Source organism: Rhinoderma darwinii, chromosome 3 (genome assembly GCF_050947455.1).
Source record: "Rhinoderma darwinii isolate aRhiDar2 chromosome 3, aRhiDar2.hap1, whole genome shotgun sequence".
NCBI lineage: Eukaryota > Metazoa > Chordata > Amphibia > Anura > Rhinodermatidae > Rhinoderma > Rhinoderma darwinii.
Window position 1 is genome coordinate 277931856 of NC_134689.1, and position 15166 is coordinate 277947021.

A 15166-nucleotide genomic window follows, 5' to 3' on the forward strand; every position below is an offset into this window, starting at 1 on the left:
TTTTGGAAACTACACCCCTCAATGCATTTACCTAGGGGTGTAGTGAGCATGTTAACCCTGCAGGTGTTTTGTAGAAATTAGTGTGAACTCGATGTTGCAGAGTGAAAATGGGATTTTTTCCATAGATATGCCAATATGTGGTACCCGGCTTGTGCCACCATAACGAGACAGCTCTCTAATTATTATGCGGTGTTTCCTGGTTTTAGAAACACCCTACATGTGGCCCTAATCTCTTGCCTGGACAGTCGACCAGGCTCAGGAGTGAAAGCGTACCATGTAAAATTGAGGCCTAATTTGGCGATTTACAAAGTATTGGTTCACAACTGCAGAGGCTCAGATGTGAAATAATAAAAATAAACCCCTGGGAAGTGACCCCATTATGGAAACTGCACCCCTCAAGGCATTTATTAAGGGGTGTAGTGAGCATTTTCACCCCACAGGTCTTTTCCATAAATGAATGCGCTGTGGATGGTGCAAATTAAAAATTTATATTTTTCCCTAGATATGCCATTCAGTGGCAAATATGTCGTGCCCAGCTTATGCCACTGGAGACACACACCCCAAAAATTGCTAAAAGGGTTCTCCCGGGTATGACGATGCCATATATGTGGAAGGAAACTGCTGTTTGGGCACGCTGTAGGGTTCAGATGGGAGGAAATGCCATTTGGCTTTTGGAGCGTGGATTTTGCTTGGTAGTAGTTTTGTTTGGAGTCTTACTGGTGTTTCCGTTTATAATGTAGGGCATATGTAAGCTGGGCGGAGTATATAAGGGGCATAGTCAGGTGGTATAATAACGGGGTAAAAAAAAACAATAAAATAATCCATAGATGTGTGTTACGCTGTGAAGCGATCCTTTCTGCACAGGCCGGTGTCTCACTGATATATGGCGTCCTTTCTTATGCCCCTTTTGGTCCATACTCCGCGCCTTTGTAGTTTGGGGAATTTTGCTAGGAAGTGTTGTCCTGGTATAATACGGGCACCGTCTCTTCCAGCGGATATGTTTGGGCCCTCCCTTTCCTGGTTCCCTAATTTTAGGTCCTTGATAAATCGCCTCTTCAAACAGAAGAAATGTTCCCCTCGGGCACAACTGCATATTTTTTTATTTCCTGACTTATTGGAGCCATAACTAATTTTATTTTTCATAGACTTAGTGGTATGAGGGCTGGTTTGTTGCGGGACGAGCTGTAGTTATTATTGGTACCATTTTGGGGTACATGCAACTTTTTGATCACCTTTTATTCTATTTTTTGGGATGCCAGGTAAACAAAAAAATGCAATTCTGGCACAGCTTTTTTCATTTTTTTTTTATATAGCGTTCACCATGCGTTATAAATTACATGTTAACTTTATTCTGCGGGTCAGTACGATTCCGGCGATACCTAATTTATAGGACTTTTTCATGTTTTACAACTTTTTGCACAATAAAATTACTTTTGTAAAAAGAATGTATTTTTTCTGTCGCCAAGTTGTGAGAACCATAACATTTTAATTTTTTTGTCGATGGAGGTGTATGAGGGCTTGTTTTTTGCGGGACGAGCTATAGTTTTTATAGGTACCATTTTTGGATACGTGCGACTTTTTGATCACTTTTTATTCTAATATTTGTAGGGCAAAGTGACCAAAAAACAGAAACTCTGGTAACGTTTTTTACGTTTTTTTTTACGCTGTTCACCGCGTGCAATAAATAATATAATATTTTGATACCTCCGGTCGTTACGGTCGCGGCGATACCAAATACATATGGTTTATTATTATTTTTCAATAATAAAGGACTTGATAAGAGTAAAAGGGGGAATGTGTTTTATTTGATTACTTGAAACTTTTACTGTTTTCAAACTTTTATTTTGTGCACTTTTTTTGACACTTTTTTATACTTTTTTTACACTTTTTCTCAAGTCACACTAGGGGACTTGAGGATCCAACGGTCAGATTTTTTTTTCTCTAATACAATGGCGGGGATCGAAGCTAATTTCGGTCCCCGCCGTTACAGCCGGATGTCAGCTGTAAGATACAGCTGAGATCCGGTGATGATGGCACCGACTCAGCTTCTGAGCCGGTCCCAAACATTTGGCGTACATGTACGGCAAGATGCGGGAAGTCAGTACTTTCCATGACGTACATGTACGGCAAATGTCGGGAAGGGGTTAAAGCCATCTACTGTCCCTGCTGTGACCAGCTCCTGCGGTAGGCTATTCCATAGATTCACAGTTCTCACAGTAAAGAAGCCTTGTCGCCTCTGCAGGTTGAACCTTTTTTTCTCCAGACGGAGGGAGTGCCCCCTTGTTTTTTGAGGGGGTTTTACACGGAACAGGATTTCACCATATTTTTTGTATGTGCCATTCATATATTTATATAAATTAATCATGTCCCCCCTTAGTCGTCTTTTTTCAAGGCTAAATAGGTTTAATTCTTTTAATCTTTCCTCATAACTTAGATTCTCCATGCCCCTTATTAGCTTCGTTGCTCTTCTTTGTATTTTTTCCAACTCCAGGGCATCATTTCTATGAACTGGAGCCCAGAACTGAACTGCATATTCTAGATGAGGCCTCACTAATGCTTTGTAAAGTGGTAATATTACATCCCTGTCATGCAAGTCCATGCCTCTTTTAATACACGACAATATCTTGCTGGCCTTGAAGCAGCTGATTGTCATTGCATGCTGTTGTTTAGTTTATGATTTACAAGTACACCCAGATCCTTCTCAACAAGTGTAGCTCCCCCAGTGTAGCTCCCCCTAGGACATATGATGCATGCAGGTTGTTCATACCCAGGTGCATAACATTACATTTTATCTACATTAAACTTAATTTGCCAACTGGACGCCCAAACACTTAGTTTGTTTAAATCCGCTTGCAATTCCCGAACATCTTCCATAGACTGAACTATATTACATAGCTTGGTGTCATCTGCAGAAATAGTGCTATTAATCCCATCCTCTATATCCTTAATAAATAAGTTGAATAATAGTGGTCCCAGCACTGAACCCTGGGGTACACCACTTATAACCAGGGTCCATTCAGAATAGGAATCATTTACCACAACTCTCTCTGGTTACGGTCCTTGAGCCAATTATCATTGTATAGTTCTATAATGCCAAGTAATAATGCAATACAGTACCCTAATAATACTGTCATACACAGCCGAAATAATAGTGCTATAAAATACCCATATAACAGTGTGCGGGTCTTGGGTTTTGAAACCAATTACTGTATCAGGAACTAGTAGTTCGCTCTTACTGTGAATTATCCTGAGGAATGAGGCCCCACGGTATTTCCCCCCCCCCCTCTTTTGCCCTACCGATCACCTAGAATTCAGCCATGAAGTGCAGCTCTGAATTAATACCAACACTAACTCAAGATCAGTACCAGATACTGCGTTTTCTCTGTAGATTTATTCTATATGGAAACTAAAATGTTGTTCTTTTTTGTTTTATTTCCTAGGCCAGTTGCAAATCCACGCATATTGTGAAAACCCAGACATTGTGATGTGTGGAAATAAAAGTGATCTGGAGGATCAGAGAGCCGTTAAGGAAGAAGAGGCAAAGGAATTTGCAGAGAAATATGGGTGAGCAGTTTCCTTCCTTCAATTGTTGTAGCTGACATTCAGTTTGACTGCTTGGTTTGATTCCTATGACTGGGCCTCACAATGCTGCAATCCTGTATAAAACTTTTTACATTGCGGTAAATTTCAGGGTCTGCAGTGTAAGTTCTCTTTCATCTTGGCATATTTTGGTCAGTATTTCTAAGCCAAAACCAAGAATGGATCACAAACAAAAACTATTATGGAAAGATTTGTGCCTCTTCTGTATTTTGGAACCACTCTTAAATACTGACCAAAATACACGAGTCTAAAAGTGGTTTAAGAGTATATTTGTAAAATATGTCATGATTTTGGAAAATTGCAGTGTCTTTTTCTGCTTTTTAGAACAATTTTGCTCAGATAATGGCAAAAAAAAGAGAAGAAAAAAACGCCATAAAAAAGCATCCATAAGATGCGCATGTTGGCCTGTATGTTACAGCTGACCCATTAGTGCAATGAGTGGGATCGCAGATTACTATGATCCTGCTCATTTAAACTCTTAGATGCCATGGTCAGTAGTGACCGCAGCATCTAAGCTGGCAGTAAAAATTATGATATGCTGCAATACATTAGTATATAAAAAATATACACTGCGTTTTTCCATGCGTTTGTCCAGACCACGTTGTGAATAATGATGGTGCTCGTAGATATCCGAAGAGAAGTCCTGAGTCGACAGCAGGTATACATGAGCATTTCAGTATATCATGCAAGCGATTCAACAATCGCTGGTTCAAGTTCCCTAGGTGGACTAATAAAAAGTAATAAACCGGTGTGTGTGTGTGTGTGTGTGTGTGTGTGTGTGTGTGTGTGTGTGTGTATGTATATATATATATATATATATATATATACCGTGTTTCCCCGAAAGTAAGACAGTGTCTTACTTTCTTTTTATCCCCAAAAGCCCCACTATGTCTTACTTTCGGGGTATGTCTTATATTGGAAAAAAATTGTCAAAAGATAAAGTTCCTACTTACCGAGAACTTCCCGGCCGTTGCCTTGGTGACGCGTCCTTGGTGAAGCGTCCTTGGTGACGCGCCTCTCTTGACATCGGGCCCCACCTCCCTGGATGACGCGGCAGTCCAAGTGACCGCTGCAGCCTGTGATTGGCTGCAGCCTGTGCTTGGCCTGTGATTGGCTGGAGCTGTCACTTGAACTGAAGTGTCATCCCGGGAGGTCGGACTGCAGGAAGGAGACAGGAGTAATCGGTAAGTTAGAACTTCGATTTTTTTTTTTTACAGGGATTTTGGGATCGCACGTCACTGTCCATGGTGCTGAAACAGTTTAACTCTTTCAGCACCATGCACAGTGAATGTCTTCCGACGTCGCGGACCGGAAATTTTTTGGCCGGGTTCGGCCAAAACAAGTTTGGCCGAACCCGGTGAAGTTAGCTTCGGTTGTCGGGGTTCGCTCCTCGTAAAGACACTCCGTTTGGATGCTTGGAAACAGAAAAGCACGTGGTGCTTTTCTGTTTCCATTCATCCTTTTGACAGCTGTTGCGCAAACACGCAGTTCGCACGGAAGAGCTTCCGTGCGACCTGCCTGGTTTTCACGCACCCATTGACTTCAATGGGTGCGTGATGCGTGAAATACGCAGAGTTATTGAACCTGTCGCGTATTTTGCGCAGCGAACAAACGCTGCGCAAAATATACGGACTGTGTGTACTGCCCCATAGACTTCTATAGGGCATTGCGTGCCGCGCGAAAACCACGCGGTCTACACGCTGCCAAATCACGCTCGTGTGAATCCCCCCTAATACTGTGTGCATTACCGTATTTTAAGCAGGAGGCGGCATTGACAAGTGCAGGGGACGGCGCGGTGACGTATGGAGAGGGGGGCGGCGCGGAAGTGGGCAGGAGGCGGCAATACCCCCGTGTTTCCCCGAAAGTAAGACATATGTCTTACTTTCGGGGTACGGCTTATATTAGCCGACCCCCCTGAAACCCCCGATACGTCTTACAATCGGGGGTGTCTTACTATCGGGGAAACACGGTGTATATATATATATGTTTGAAAGAAAAACATTTTCCCATTATCCTCAAAGCACAATGTAAAAAAATTAACATAACTGGTATCGCCTCATCCGTAAAAGTCCAAACTATACAATATATCATTACTAAAAAATTAAGCTGCCAGAATCGCTGTTTTTTTGGTCACTTCATCTCCCACAAAAACTGAATAAAAAGTCTCATGTGCCCCAAAATGGTACCGATAGGAAGTACAGCTCACCTCGCAAAAAATAAGCCCTCACACCGCACAAATCAACGGAAAAAAAAGTTATGGCTCTCAGAATATGGCGACAAAACTCAAATTTTATTTTTAACAATCCGTTTCTTCCTTGTAAAAGTAGTAAAAAAAAACCCAATATAAATTTGGTATCGTTGTGATCCTATTGACCTGCAGAATGAAGTTAAAGAGGCTCTGTCACCAGTTTATAAATGACGTATCCCCTACGTAATCTGGTAGGCACTGTAATATAGATCACAGTGGTTTTTATTTTGAAAAACTGTCATTTTTTTGCACGTTATGAACAATTTTAGGTTTATGCTAATTAGTTTCTTAATGCCCAGCTGGGCGTTTTTTTTAACTTTTGACCAAGTGGGCATTGTAAAAAGAAGTGTATGACGCTGACTAATCAGCGTCATACACTTCTCTCCATTCATGTCCATCTGTACTCACGACATCATGCTGTGCTGTCACATACACCCACAGTAACTTTACCGAAGTGTCTTGAGAGTGAATAGACATAACCTCCAGCTAGGATGCGATGTCTATTCACACTCCCGACACTTCGGTAAAGTTTCTGTGGGACTTACTCACACAGCACAGCGTGATCTGATTGGTCAGCGTCATACACTCCTCTGTACAACTCCCACTTGGTCAAAAGTCAAAAAACGCCCAGTTTCTGTTAAACTAATTAGCATAAATCTAAAATTGTTCATAACTTGCTCAAAAGTTATAGTTTTCAAAATAAAAACCACTGTTCTCTACATTACAGCGCCGATCAGATTAAGTAGGAGATAGGGAACTTATAATCTGGTGACAGAACCCCTTTATCATGCCGTTTTTACCGCATGGTGAATGCAGCAAAAATGAAACCCCGCAAAAATAAGGAATCACTGTTTTTTTTCCCTATTACACCCCACAAATAATTATTTTTCCAGTTTCCCACTACATTATATGGCACAATAAACAGTGCCGTGAAAATCTTCAACTCGTCCCGGAAAAACATGCCCTCATACCGTTCAATCGACTGAAAAATAAAATGTATGTCTCTCCGAATACGGCGACTCAAAACAAGTTTCACTTTTAACAATTCATTTTTTCCTTGTAAAAGTAGTAAAACTATATAAATTTGGTATCGCCTTTAATCCTATTGACTCGCAGAATACAGTTAACGTGTCGTCTTTACCGCGTAGTGAATGCCGAAGAAACAAAGCCAATATACAGTGGAGGAATCACTGTTTTTTTTTTTTTTTTTTTCCATTTTACTGCACAGTTTTTGTTTTTTTCCCAGTAAATTATATGGTACAATATATGGTGCTATGAAAAACTATAACTTGTCCCGCAAAAAATAAGCCCTCATACGGCTATAGCGACGGAAAAATAAAAAAGTTGAGGCTTTTGGAAGGTGGGAATTAAAAAACCAAAAATGGAAAAACCAAAAAGTGGCTGCAGAGGGAAGGGGTTAAATGGTTTATAGCTACAGTTATTATTGTAATAACTTGTAATCACTTCTTCAGCACCCTCTTGTGGAGGAATACTGAAATGACTTCAAGAAATTGAATCTTAAAATATACCTGTCATAGCTTTCTTGCATATGGTGTTTTGATATTTGTACATCTAATATTTCAATACATTAGAAATGTTATGCGGGTAGATGGGGGAAAGAATACCCTTGTTAATTTATTTTCTGTACAGCAAATATTTGAAGTGATTAAAGTGCAAATCAAGATCTAGGGAAACACTGGTCTACTACACTTATTCATGCTGTGTTTTATATAGCAGGATTTTCAGACTGATATTTGTCATGCCAACAAATACTGGCAATGATCAACTTATTATAAGGAAAATTCAATAACAAGACATAAGCTGGCCATAACCATCAGAGTTTTGTCAGTAGGATCCACTGAGAATTTTATATTTCTGGGTCCAGGCAGACAGTCCTGAACAGTCAGGGGACAAGTATCCAACAAATTGGATTTAACATTTTGGTTCCTTAGTTTCCCACAGAAATGGGTGACATCAGAGGTGCCAATCTATCAGAGATCATCCCCATTGTAAGCAACTGTCCTGTGAATGACGGCTTGGTCAGCTGTCTGATTCTATAATGTGTTACATGCGTATTTTCCGGCGGATTTCACCCCTGTGCATTGAAAAGGTTCAAAATCTGCTGCGCTGATTTTCAGGTGGATTTTTACCGCTACATGTAGATGGGGTTTTGAAAGCCCAATCCATCGTTGTACAGTCAATTTCTGTGGATTTGCTTGGTGTGGACGGGGCCTTCTAGTACAGTTTATAGTGTTAAGTCAAATTATTACCTCAAACATTAAGCGTGTGAATTGAGACTATAAGATTGCTGTATTCACATCTGTGTTGGAGGCTCCATCACTGATTCAGCCAAAAATCTTGTGCAAATTGTCCAGTAAAACGACCATTAATGTCAATTGATTTTGTTGCGTTCTCTTTGCGTCCATCCTATGACTGATAATAATAATAATAATCTTTATTTATATAGCGCCAACATATTACGCAGCACTTTACAATGTAGAGGGAACATGAAAACAATATCGGACATTACATAGTGACAAAGTTAATTTACAATTCAAACCTGGGGAGTGAGGACCCTGCTCGCAAGAGCTTACAATCTATGAGGACATAAGGGAGACACAAAGTGTAATAGTGTTTGTTCTGTACAATGGTCCGGCCATTTTTATACACATGCGGTGGTAACATAAAGCTGCATGAGCCGGTCACCAGCCAGTATCCGTGTATGACGGACATGAAGAGAAGGAGTGTGAGGGAATCTTATTCTGATGACTAATCTAAATGGAGGGCCATGAAAAGGAGTCAGATTAGGGAATTTTATAGGCCTGTCTAAATAGATGTGTTTTCAGGGCACGTTTAAAACTGTGGATATTGGGAATTAATCTGATTGTCTGGGGTAGCACATTCCAGAGGACGGGTGCAGCACGAGAGAAATCCTGGAGACGGTAGTGGGAGGTTCGGATTATGGAGGATTTTAATCTAAGGTCGTTGGCAGAACGTAGAGCCCGAGTAGGGTGGTAGACAGAGATGAGGGAGGAGATGTAAGGAGGTGCAGCACTGTGGAGAGCTTTGTGGGTGAGAGTAATAAGTTTGAATTTTATTCGGAAGGGGATGGGCAACCAGTGCAGTGACTGGCACAGATTAGAGGCGTTGGTGTAGCGGTTGGTCATAAAGATGAGCCTGGCTGCTGCATTGAGGATAGATTGGAGAGGGGAGAGTTTAGTGAGGGGAAGACCGACTAGTAATGAGTTACAGTAGTCAAGACGAGAGTGAATCAGAGCAACAATGAGAGTTTTGGCAGTTTCCTCCGTAAGAAAAGAGCGGATTCTGGAGATGTTTTTTAGGTGAAAATGACAGGAGCGTGAAAGTGATTGTATGTGAGGAGTAAAGGAAAGATCTGAGTCAAAAATAACCCCGAGACAGCGGGCGTGCTGCTTAGGAGTTATGATAGTGCCACACACAGAGATAGAGACATCAGGTTTAGGGAGGTTAGTAGATGGTTGGAACACAAGGAGCTCAGTTTTAGAAAGATTCAGTTTCAGATAGAGAGAGGACATGATGTTAGAGACAGCGGACAGACAATCACTGGTGTTCTGTATTAGAGCAGGGGTGATGTCACGGGAAGAGGTATATAATTGGGTGTCATCAGCGTAGAGATGGTACTGGAAGCCAAATCTGCTGATGGTTTGTCCAATAGGAGCTGTGTAGAGAGAAAAGAGGAGTGGACCTAGGACTGATCCCTGAGGAACCCCGATATCAAGGGGAAGAGGAGAAGAAGTGGAACCAGCAAATGACACACTGAATGAGCGGTCAGAGAGATAGGAGGAAAACCAAGAGAGAGCCGCGTCCTTGAGGCCAATAGAGTGGAGCAGGTTAAGTAGGAGTTTGTGGTCTACAGTGTCAAAGGCTGCAGAGAGATCCAAAAGAATCAGGAGAGAGGATTTACCGTCCGATTTAGCCGCCAAGAGATCATTTGAGACTTTAGTAAGGGCAGTTTCTGTGGAGTGTAGAGTGCGGAAACCAGATTGTAAGGGGTCAAGAATGGAGTTAGCAGAGAGATAGCGGATAAGGCGAGAGTAGACCAAGCGTTCCAGGAGTTTGGAGATGAAGGGCAGATTAGAGACTGGTCGGTAGTTGGCAGCGCTGGATGGGTCAAGTGTTGGTTTTTTCAATAATGGGTTTATAATGGCATGTTTAAAAGCGGAGGGAAAGATACCAGAGGAAAGAGAGAGGTTAAATATTTTAGTGAGGTGACTAGTGACAGCTGGGGAGAGGGACTGGAGGAGGTGTGAGGGGACAGGATCACTAGGGCAGGTAGTAGGACGAGAAGAAGAGAGGAGCCTCGAGACTTCTTCTTCAGTTATTGGGTCAAATGCTGAGAGTGAAGAAGAGGGAGTGTGGGGGGGAAGGGGATCTTCAGTTATTGGGTCAAATGCTGAGAGTGAAGAAGAGGGAGTGTGGGGGGGAAGGGGATCTTCAGTTATTGGGTCAAATGCTGAGAGTGAAGAAGAGGGAGTGTGGGGGGGGAAGGGGATCTTCAGTTATTGGGTCAAATGCTGAGAGTGAAGAAGAGGGAGTGTGGGGGGGAAGGGGATCGATGTTACTAGGGGACTGGGAGAGAATATCATGCCGGATGTTGTCAATTTTAACTTTAAAATAATTGGCCAGGTCTTCAGCACTGAGATCTGTGATTGGTGTCTGCACTTTAGGACTAAGGAGGGAGTGAAAAGTATCAAAGAGGCGTTTTGGATTATTAGATAGTGTGGAGATGAGAGAAGTGAAGTAGACTTGTTTGGCGCGGTGAAGGGCAGAGTTGTAAGTTTTGAGCATAAATTTGTAATGGAGGAAATCTGCATCCAAATGCGATTTTCTCCACAGTCGTTCGGCACATCTCAAGCACCGCTGAAGAAAGCGGGATTGAGGCGTGTGCCAGGGTTGTCGTCGTCTTTGTCGGGTGGTTCGGAGTGTAGTGGGGGCTGCTTCATCCAATGCATTTTTGAGAGTGTTGTTATAAAGTTTGGCAGCCAGATTGGGACAGGAGAGGGAAGAGATAGGGGACAATGAGGACTGTAGACTGTCTATGAATTTCACAGTGTTAATGGCATGTAGATTTCTGTATGTCTGATACGTAGGGATGACCTGAGGAGGCAGAGAATATTTGATAGTAAAGCAGAGAAGATTGTGGTCAGAAAGCGGGAGAGGAGAGTTAATAAAGTCAGAAACTGAGCAGAGCCGGAAGAAGACCAGGTCAAGTGAATGCCCGTCTTCATGTGTAGGAGAGTTAGTAAGTTGTGACAGACCGAGGGACGAGGTTAAAGATAGAAACTGGGAGGCAGATGAGGAGATTGGGTTATCAATGGGGATGTTGAAGTCACCCATGATGAGAGTGGGTGTTTCAGAGGATAGAAATTGTGGAAGCCAGGCAGCAAAATGGTCCAGGAATTGGCGGGGGGAGCCCGGTGGGCGGTAGACAACTGCCACTCGGAGGGGAAAAGGGTGAAAGAGTCTGAGGGTGTGGACTTCAAAAGAGGGAAATGTGAGTGAGGGGACCGGGGGAATGACCTGGAAAGTGCAGTGTGGGGAAAGAAGTATACCTACTCCTCCACCCTGCCTGTTCTCAGGTCTGGGGGCATGAGAGAACTGGAGACCACCATAAGATAGAGCAGCAGGGGAAGCAGTGTCAGACAGGTGTAGCCATGTTTCTGTAAGAGCCAGAAGGTTGAGAGAGTTAGAAAGGAATAAGTCATGAATAAAAGTGAGTTTGTTGCACACGGACCGAGAGTTCCAGAGAGCACAGTTAAAAGAGTCAGGAGAAGACATACAAGGAATGGCAAGAAGATTTGCAGGGTTTCTATGTGTGGCAGGTAAGTGGTTGAGCTTGGCAGAAGAAAAGGGGGGCCCAGGGTTGGGAGAGATGTCCCCTGCAGCTAATAGCAGGAGAATGGAGAGTGACAGCAGATGGTTCTGTGATTTATGAGAGCGTTTTTTATGTTGGGCAGTGGGATGAGATGGGTTAAGTTGACTGAGGAAAGTGAATAGTGAATGGGAGCTGTACATGGGTGAGGCCAGGATAGAAGGACTGATGCGGACTGTGTTTGGGCAAGTCTTAAATGGGCGATAGGATTGAAAACCAAGAGCAGCTATAATGATGAGAGCGGTGGCAAACATGTTTGTTTACAGATAGTTAGAAATCTAATATTGAGAGCGTGGGCTAGTTTGTCTGGTTTGGTAATGCAGCTTACCTGTCACTGACCCTGTCCAACTGCCATGTATAACTGCCAGGACACTCTGACAGTATGACACTTAGACAGAGATGACTTCTGCCGTCGTGCCCCCCTGCGTTATCTTCGTTTTTCTGTTTCTGTGACGGAACAGAAATAACGACGCACATGTGAACCGAGCCGAAGAGAAATGAGTTGAATGTGTTTTTACTAGCTCCATGTACTGTTCCATATATACTGTTTTTTTATACATACTGTTCTTTTCCTTGCAGAATCCCTTATTTTGAGACCAGTGCTGCAGATGGAACAAGCGTGAATAAAGCAGTGGAGACTTTACTGGACCTGATCATGAAGCGGATGGAACGGTGTGTGGACAAGTCTTGGATACCTCAAGGGGTGGTCCGATCCAATGGCCATAGCTCTACTGAGCAGTTAAATGAGGACAAAGACAAAGGCAAATGTGGATGCTGAGACCACCCCTTAAAATAAACGCGTAATGCCATCCCTTAGTGCTGTTGGAGTTCTGTGGTCATGATCACTGAATATACATTTTATTGTTATTACTTCAGAACTCAGTACGACATTCCCAAAAATCCAGGGGCAATACTGCTTTATTTTCCTGCCAAAGAATGTTCTATTCATGACTGATCTTACAATTCTGCTGCACCGGCCGTGTATTCACAGTACAATGTTGCCGTCCATCATTTTCTGTTACGCAGTATTGCTAACCTCTTCCTGTACGTTTAGGCTTCCCAGTGATACCTATACTATCCCGCTTATGTATGTGTGCACAGCTAATAATGCAAAAATTATATATATACGATTTCTTATGTTTCAACAGGAATTTAGGGCAGAATAAAAACCAGCAAAAATTCTTCAGGGCTGTTGCTAAGCGATGACCTTGTTTGTGCCATATGTGCATTTTGGGACCCTTTAGGACAGAGACAGTTCCACATTGGTCCTGGTGAGACAAGCTGCCACAATGTTCTGAGAGGCCAAAATAATACAAAGGCTTGGGTTGGAAATGGTGTACTCTTACAGCTATTTTACTTCTTCTTCGCTACTCCTGTGGTGTTCACTTGGCTGGGGCTATTCTCTCTTCCTTTTCCATACTGATTGGTGATGAGATAATATACATATACAGTTAATTTCCCTTTTTTTGTCCGTCATGTTGTAAACTTAAATAGATAAAAATAAATACTTTTACCTATAAAGGTGCCAAAAAGGACACATTTCACCTAATATTTTGTAACATAGTTTTGATTAGTCCGTTTTCCTTTTGTACTACTTTTTAAAGCTACAGTTTTATTTATTATTGGGGACAGTAAACTATGGTGAACAATGAGTCAGTAATACTGTGCCCAGATATAATGTGGCATTATAATAATGAGAGATTACTTTGACATATTCTGCACCTGCAATTCAATAGAATGTCTTATGCATTTTGTATACCAACCTCACTAATGATATAGTATCTAGCTTCCTATACATCAGGCTAGGAGGATTGATAAATGCTCTGTCCATAGAATACCTCCTTACAGCAACATCTAGTTATAGAATACATTCCAGTGAAGTGCCGCTGGGACGTAATTTATGGGCCAGTCATTCCCTGCTGGCCACCTGTACGCCGTGGCTGACTCTTACAATGACACTGATTTATGTCCCTTTTTCATATTTTTGGAGAGATGTGAGTAATCTTATGTATGACGACTGTGGATAACGGTCTTCCTGAAACCTTAAGCAACTAAGCATATTTAGACCCCCGCCACCCAAATTCTCTATTGGGTTAGTTCCCAACACTGAAATGTGGTCCTTTTTGTATGAATTTAGATTTCCAATTCCACTCTTTAGAAACAGATGTAAATTGAACTTACTAGTGTGGGAAAAGCTTCTATACGCACCCGTCATGTTTCGTAAAAGGGTGAGAGAAGATGAGGACATGCACTGTATATAAAAACAGCATTACACATATATCGGGACTCTCTGCATGTCAGAGTAGACTGAATACATGACACTAGTTTTCTCTTTTATTTATTGATCTGTAGCTTGTAAATCTTAGTTTTGAGTAGAATTCCCTGTTCTATTGAATAATGTTTGGACCTCATCTTCTTAAGCTGTAGTGACCGTACCATACCTGTTTCTACCTGCCAAAAATGTGATTCACATTGGCACAATGTAGCACAGTACATTGGCATTATGAACTTTGTATCTCAAAACATCTCCTGAACCGCTTATGTTTTTTTCCAGCAGACATAATTTTAATGATCCCTTCCTAGTAAAGAGAAATAAATTGTGTATCTTGTGCCTGAGAGAAGTTCTACGTCAGACATACGGGATAACATTGGATGACTGCTATAAAAAGGCACTTATCAAAGTGGTATGAGCGTTCTCGGCTACTGCCGTGCCAAACAAAATTCACAGTTGGTCTTCAGCTACTTTTTTCAAGTGTTGTCTTTGTAGTTGTAAACGCAAATGTTGTTTGCACAGCGGAAATGTCGTATTGGGCCAGGCCACTTGCTGTCTTCGTTACAAGATGAAGAATATGTTTTTCCTTTTTATATTGGTCTGAAAAAAGATTTAAAGTGAGAATTAATACATACTTAAATGGCAAAGTGTTGACAATGTGATAATGTGTATTGTCTGTATCCAAATGTTTTACAAAAAAAATGAAGTATATTAAAATCTATTATCAAATAAAGATGTCTCTTACATTAGTAATCTATTGTTTAGTATCCTTTCTTGTAATCATTGAATCATAATCTGGCAAAATCTCCAGAGGAGAAAATAAATATATATATATATATATACTGTGTGTATGCATGCATTAAAACAGATATGGACTCGTGGGACAGGGATATAATATTACCACTTTGTAAAACATTTGGGTGGCCTCATCTAGGATATGCCGTTCTGGGCTCCAGTTCATAGAAAGGATGCCCTGGAGTTGAAAAAAATACAAAGAAGAGCGACGGAGGTAATAAGGGGCATGGAGAATCTAAGTTATGAGGAAAGATTAAAAGAACTAAACCTATTCAGCCTTGAAAAGAGATGACTAAGGAGGGTCATGATTAACTTATATAAATATATTAATGGCACATAC

At 41.7% G+C, this 15166-nt stretch overlaps 1 protein-coding gene across 3 annotated transcripts in view; it reads left to right on the plus strand.

Annotated features, from left to right (window-relative positions):
- The window catches only part of RAB27A (RAB27A, member RAS oncogene family), a 111095-nt gene extending 96341 nt beyond the window's left edge, over positions 1 to 14754 (plus strand). For 2 of the 3 annotated variants that reach the window (XM_075857977.1, XM_075857978.1), the window contains exons 6-7: positions 3441 to 3564; positions 12339 to 14754. In XM_075857977.1, coding sequence (XP_075714092.1) covers positions 3441 to 3564; positions 12339 to 12537 — 323 coding nt within the window. In that variant the 3' untranslated portion in view covers positions 12538 to 14754. The remainder of the gene's footprint in view (positions 1 to 3440; positions 3565 to 12338) is intronic. The other variant, XM_075857979.1, reaches the window with a different exon arrangement.
- Positions 14755 to 15166: the final 412 nt, after the last annotated feature.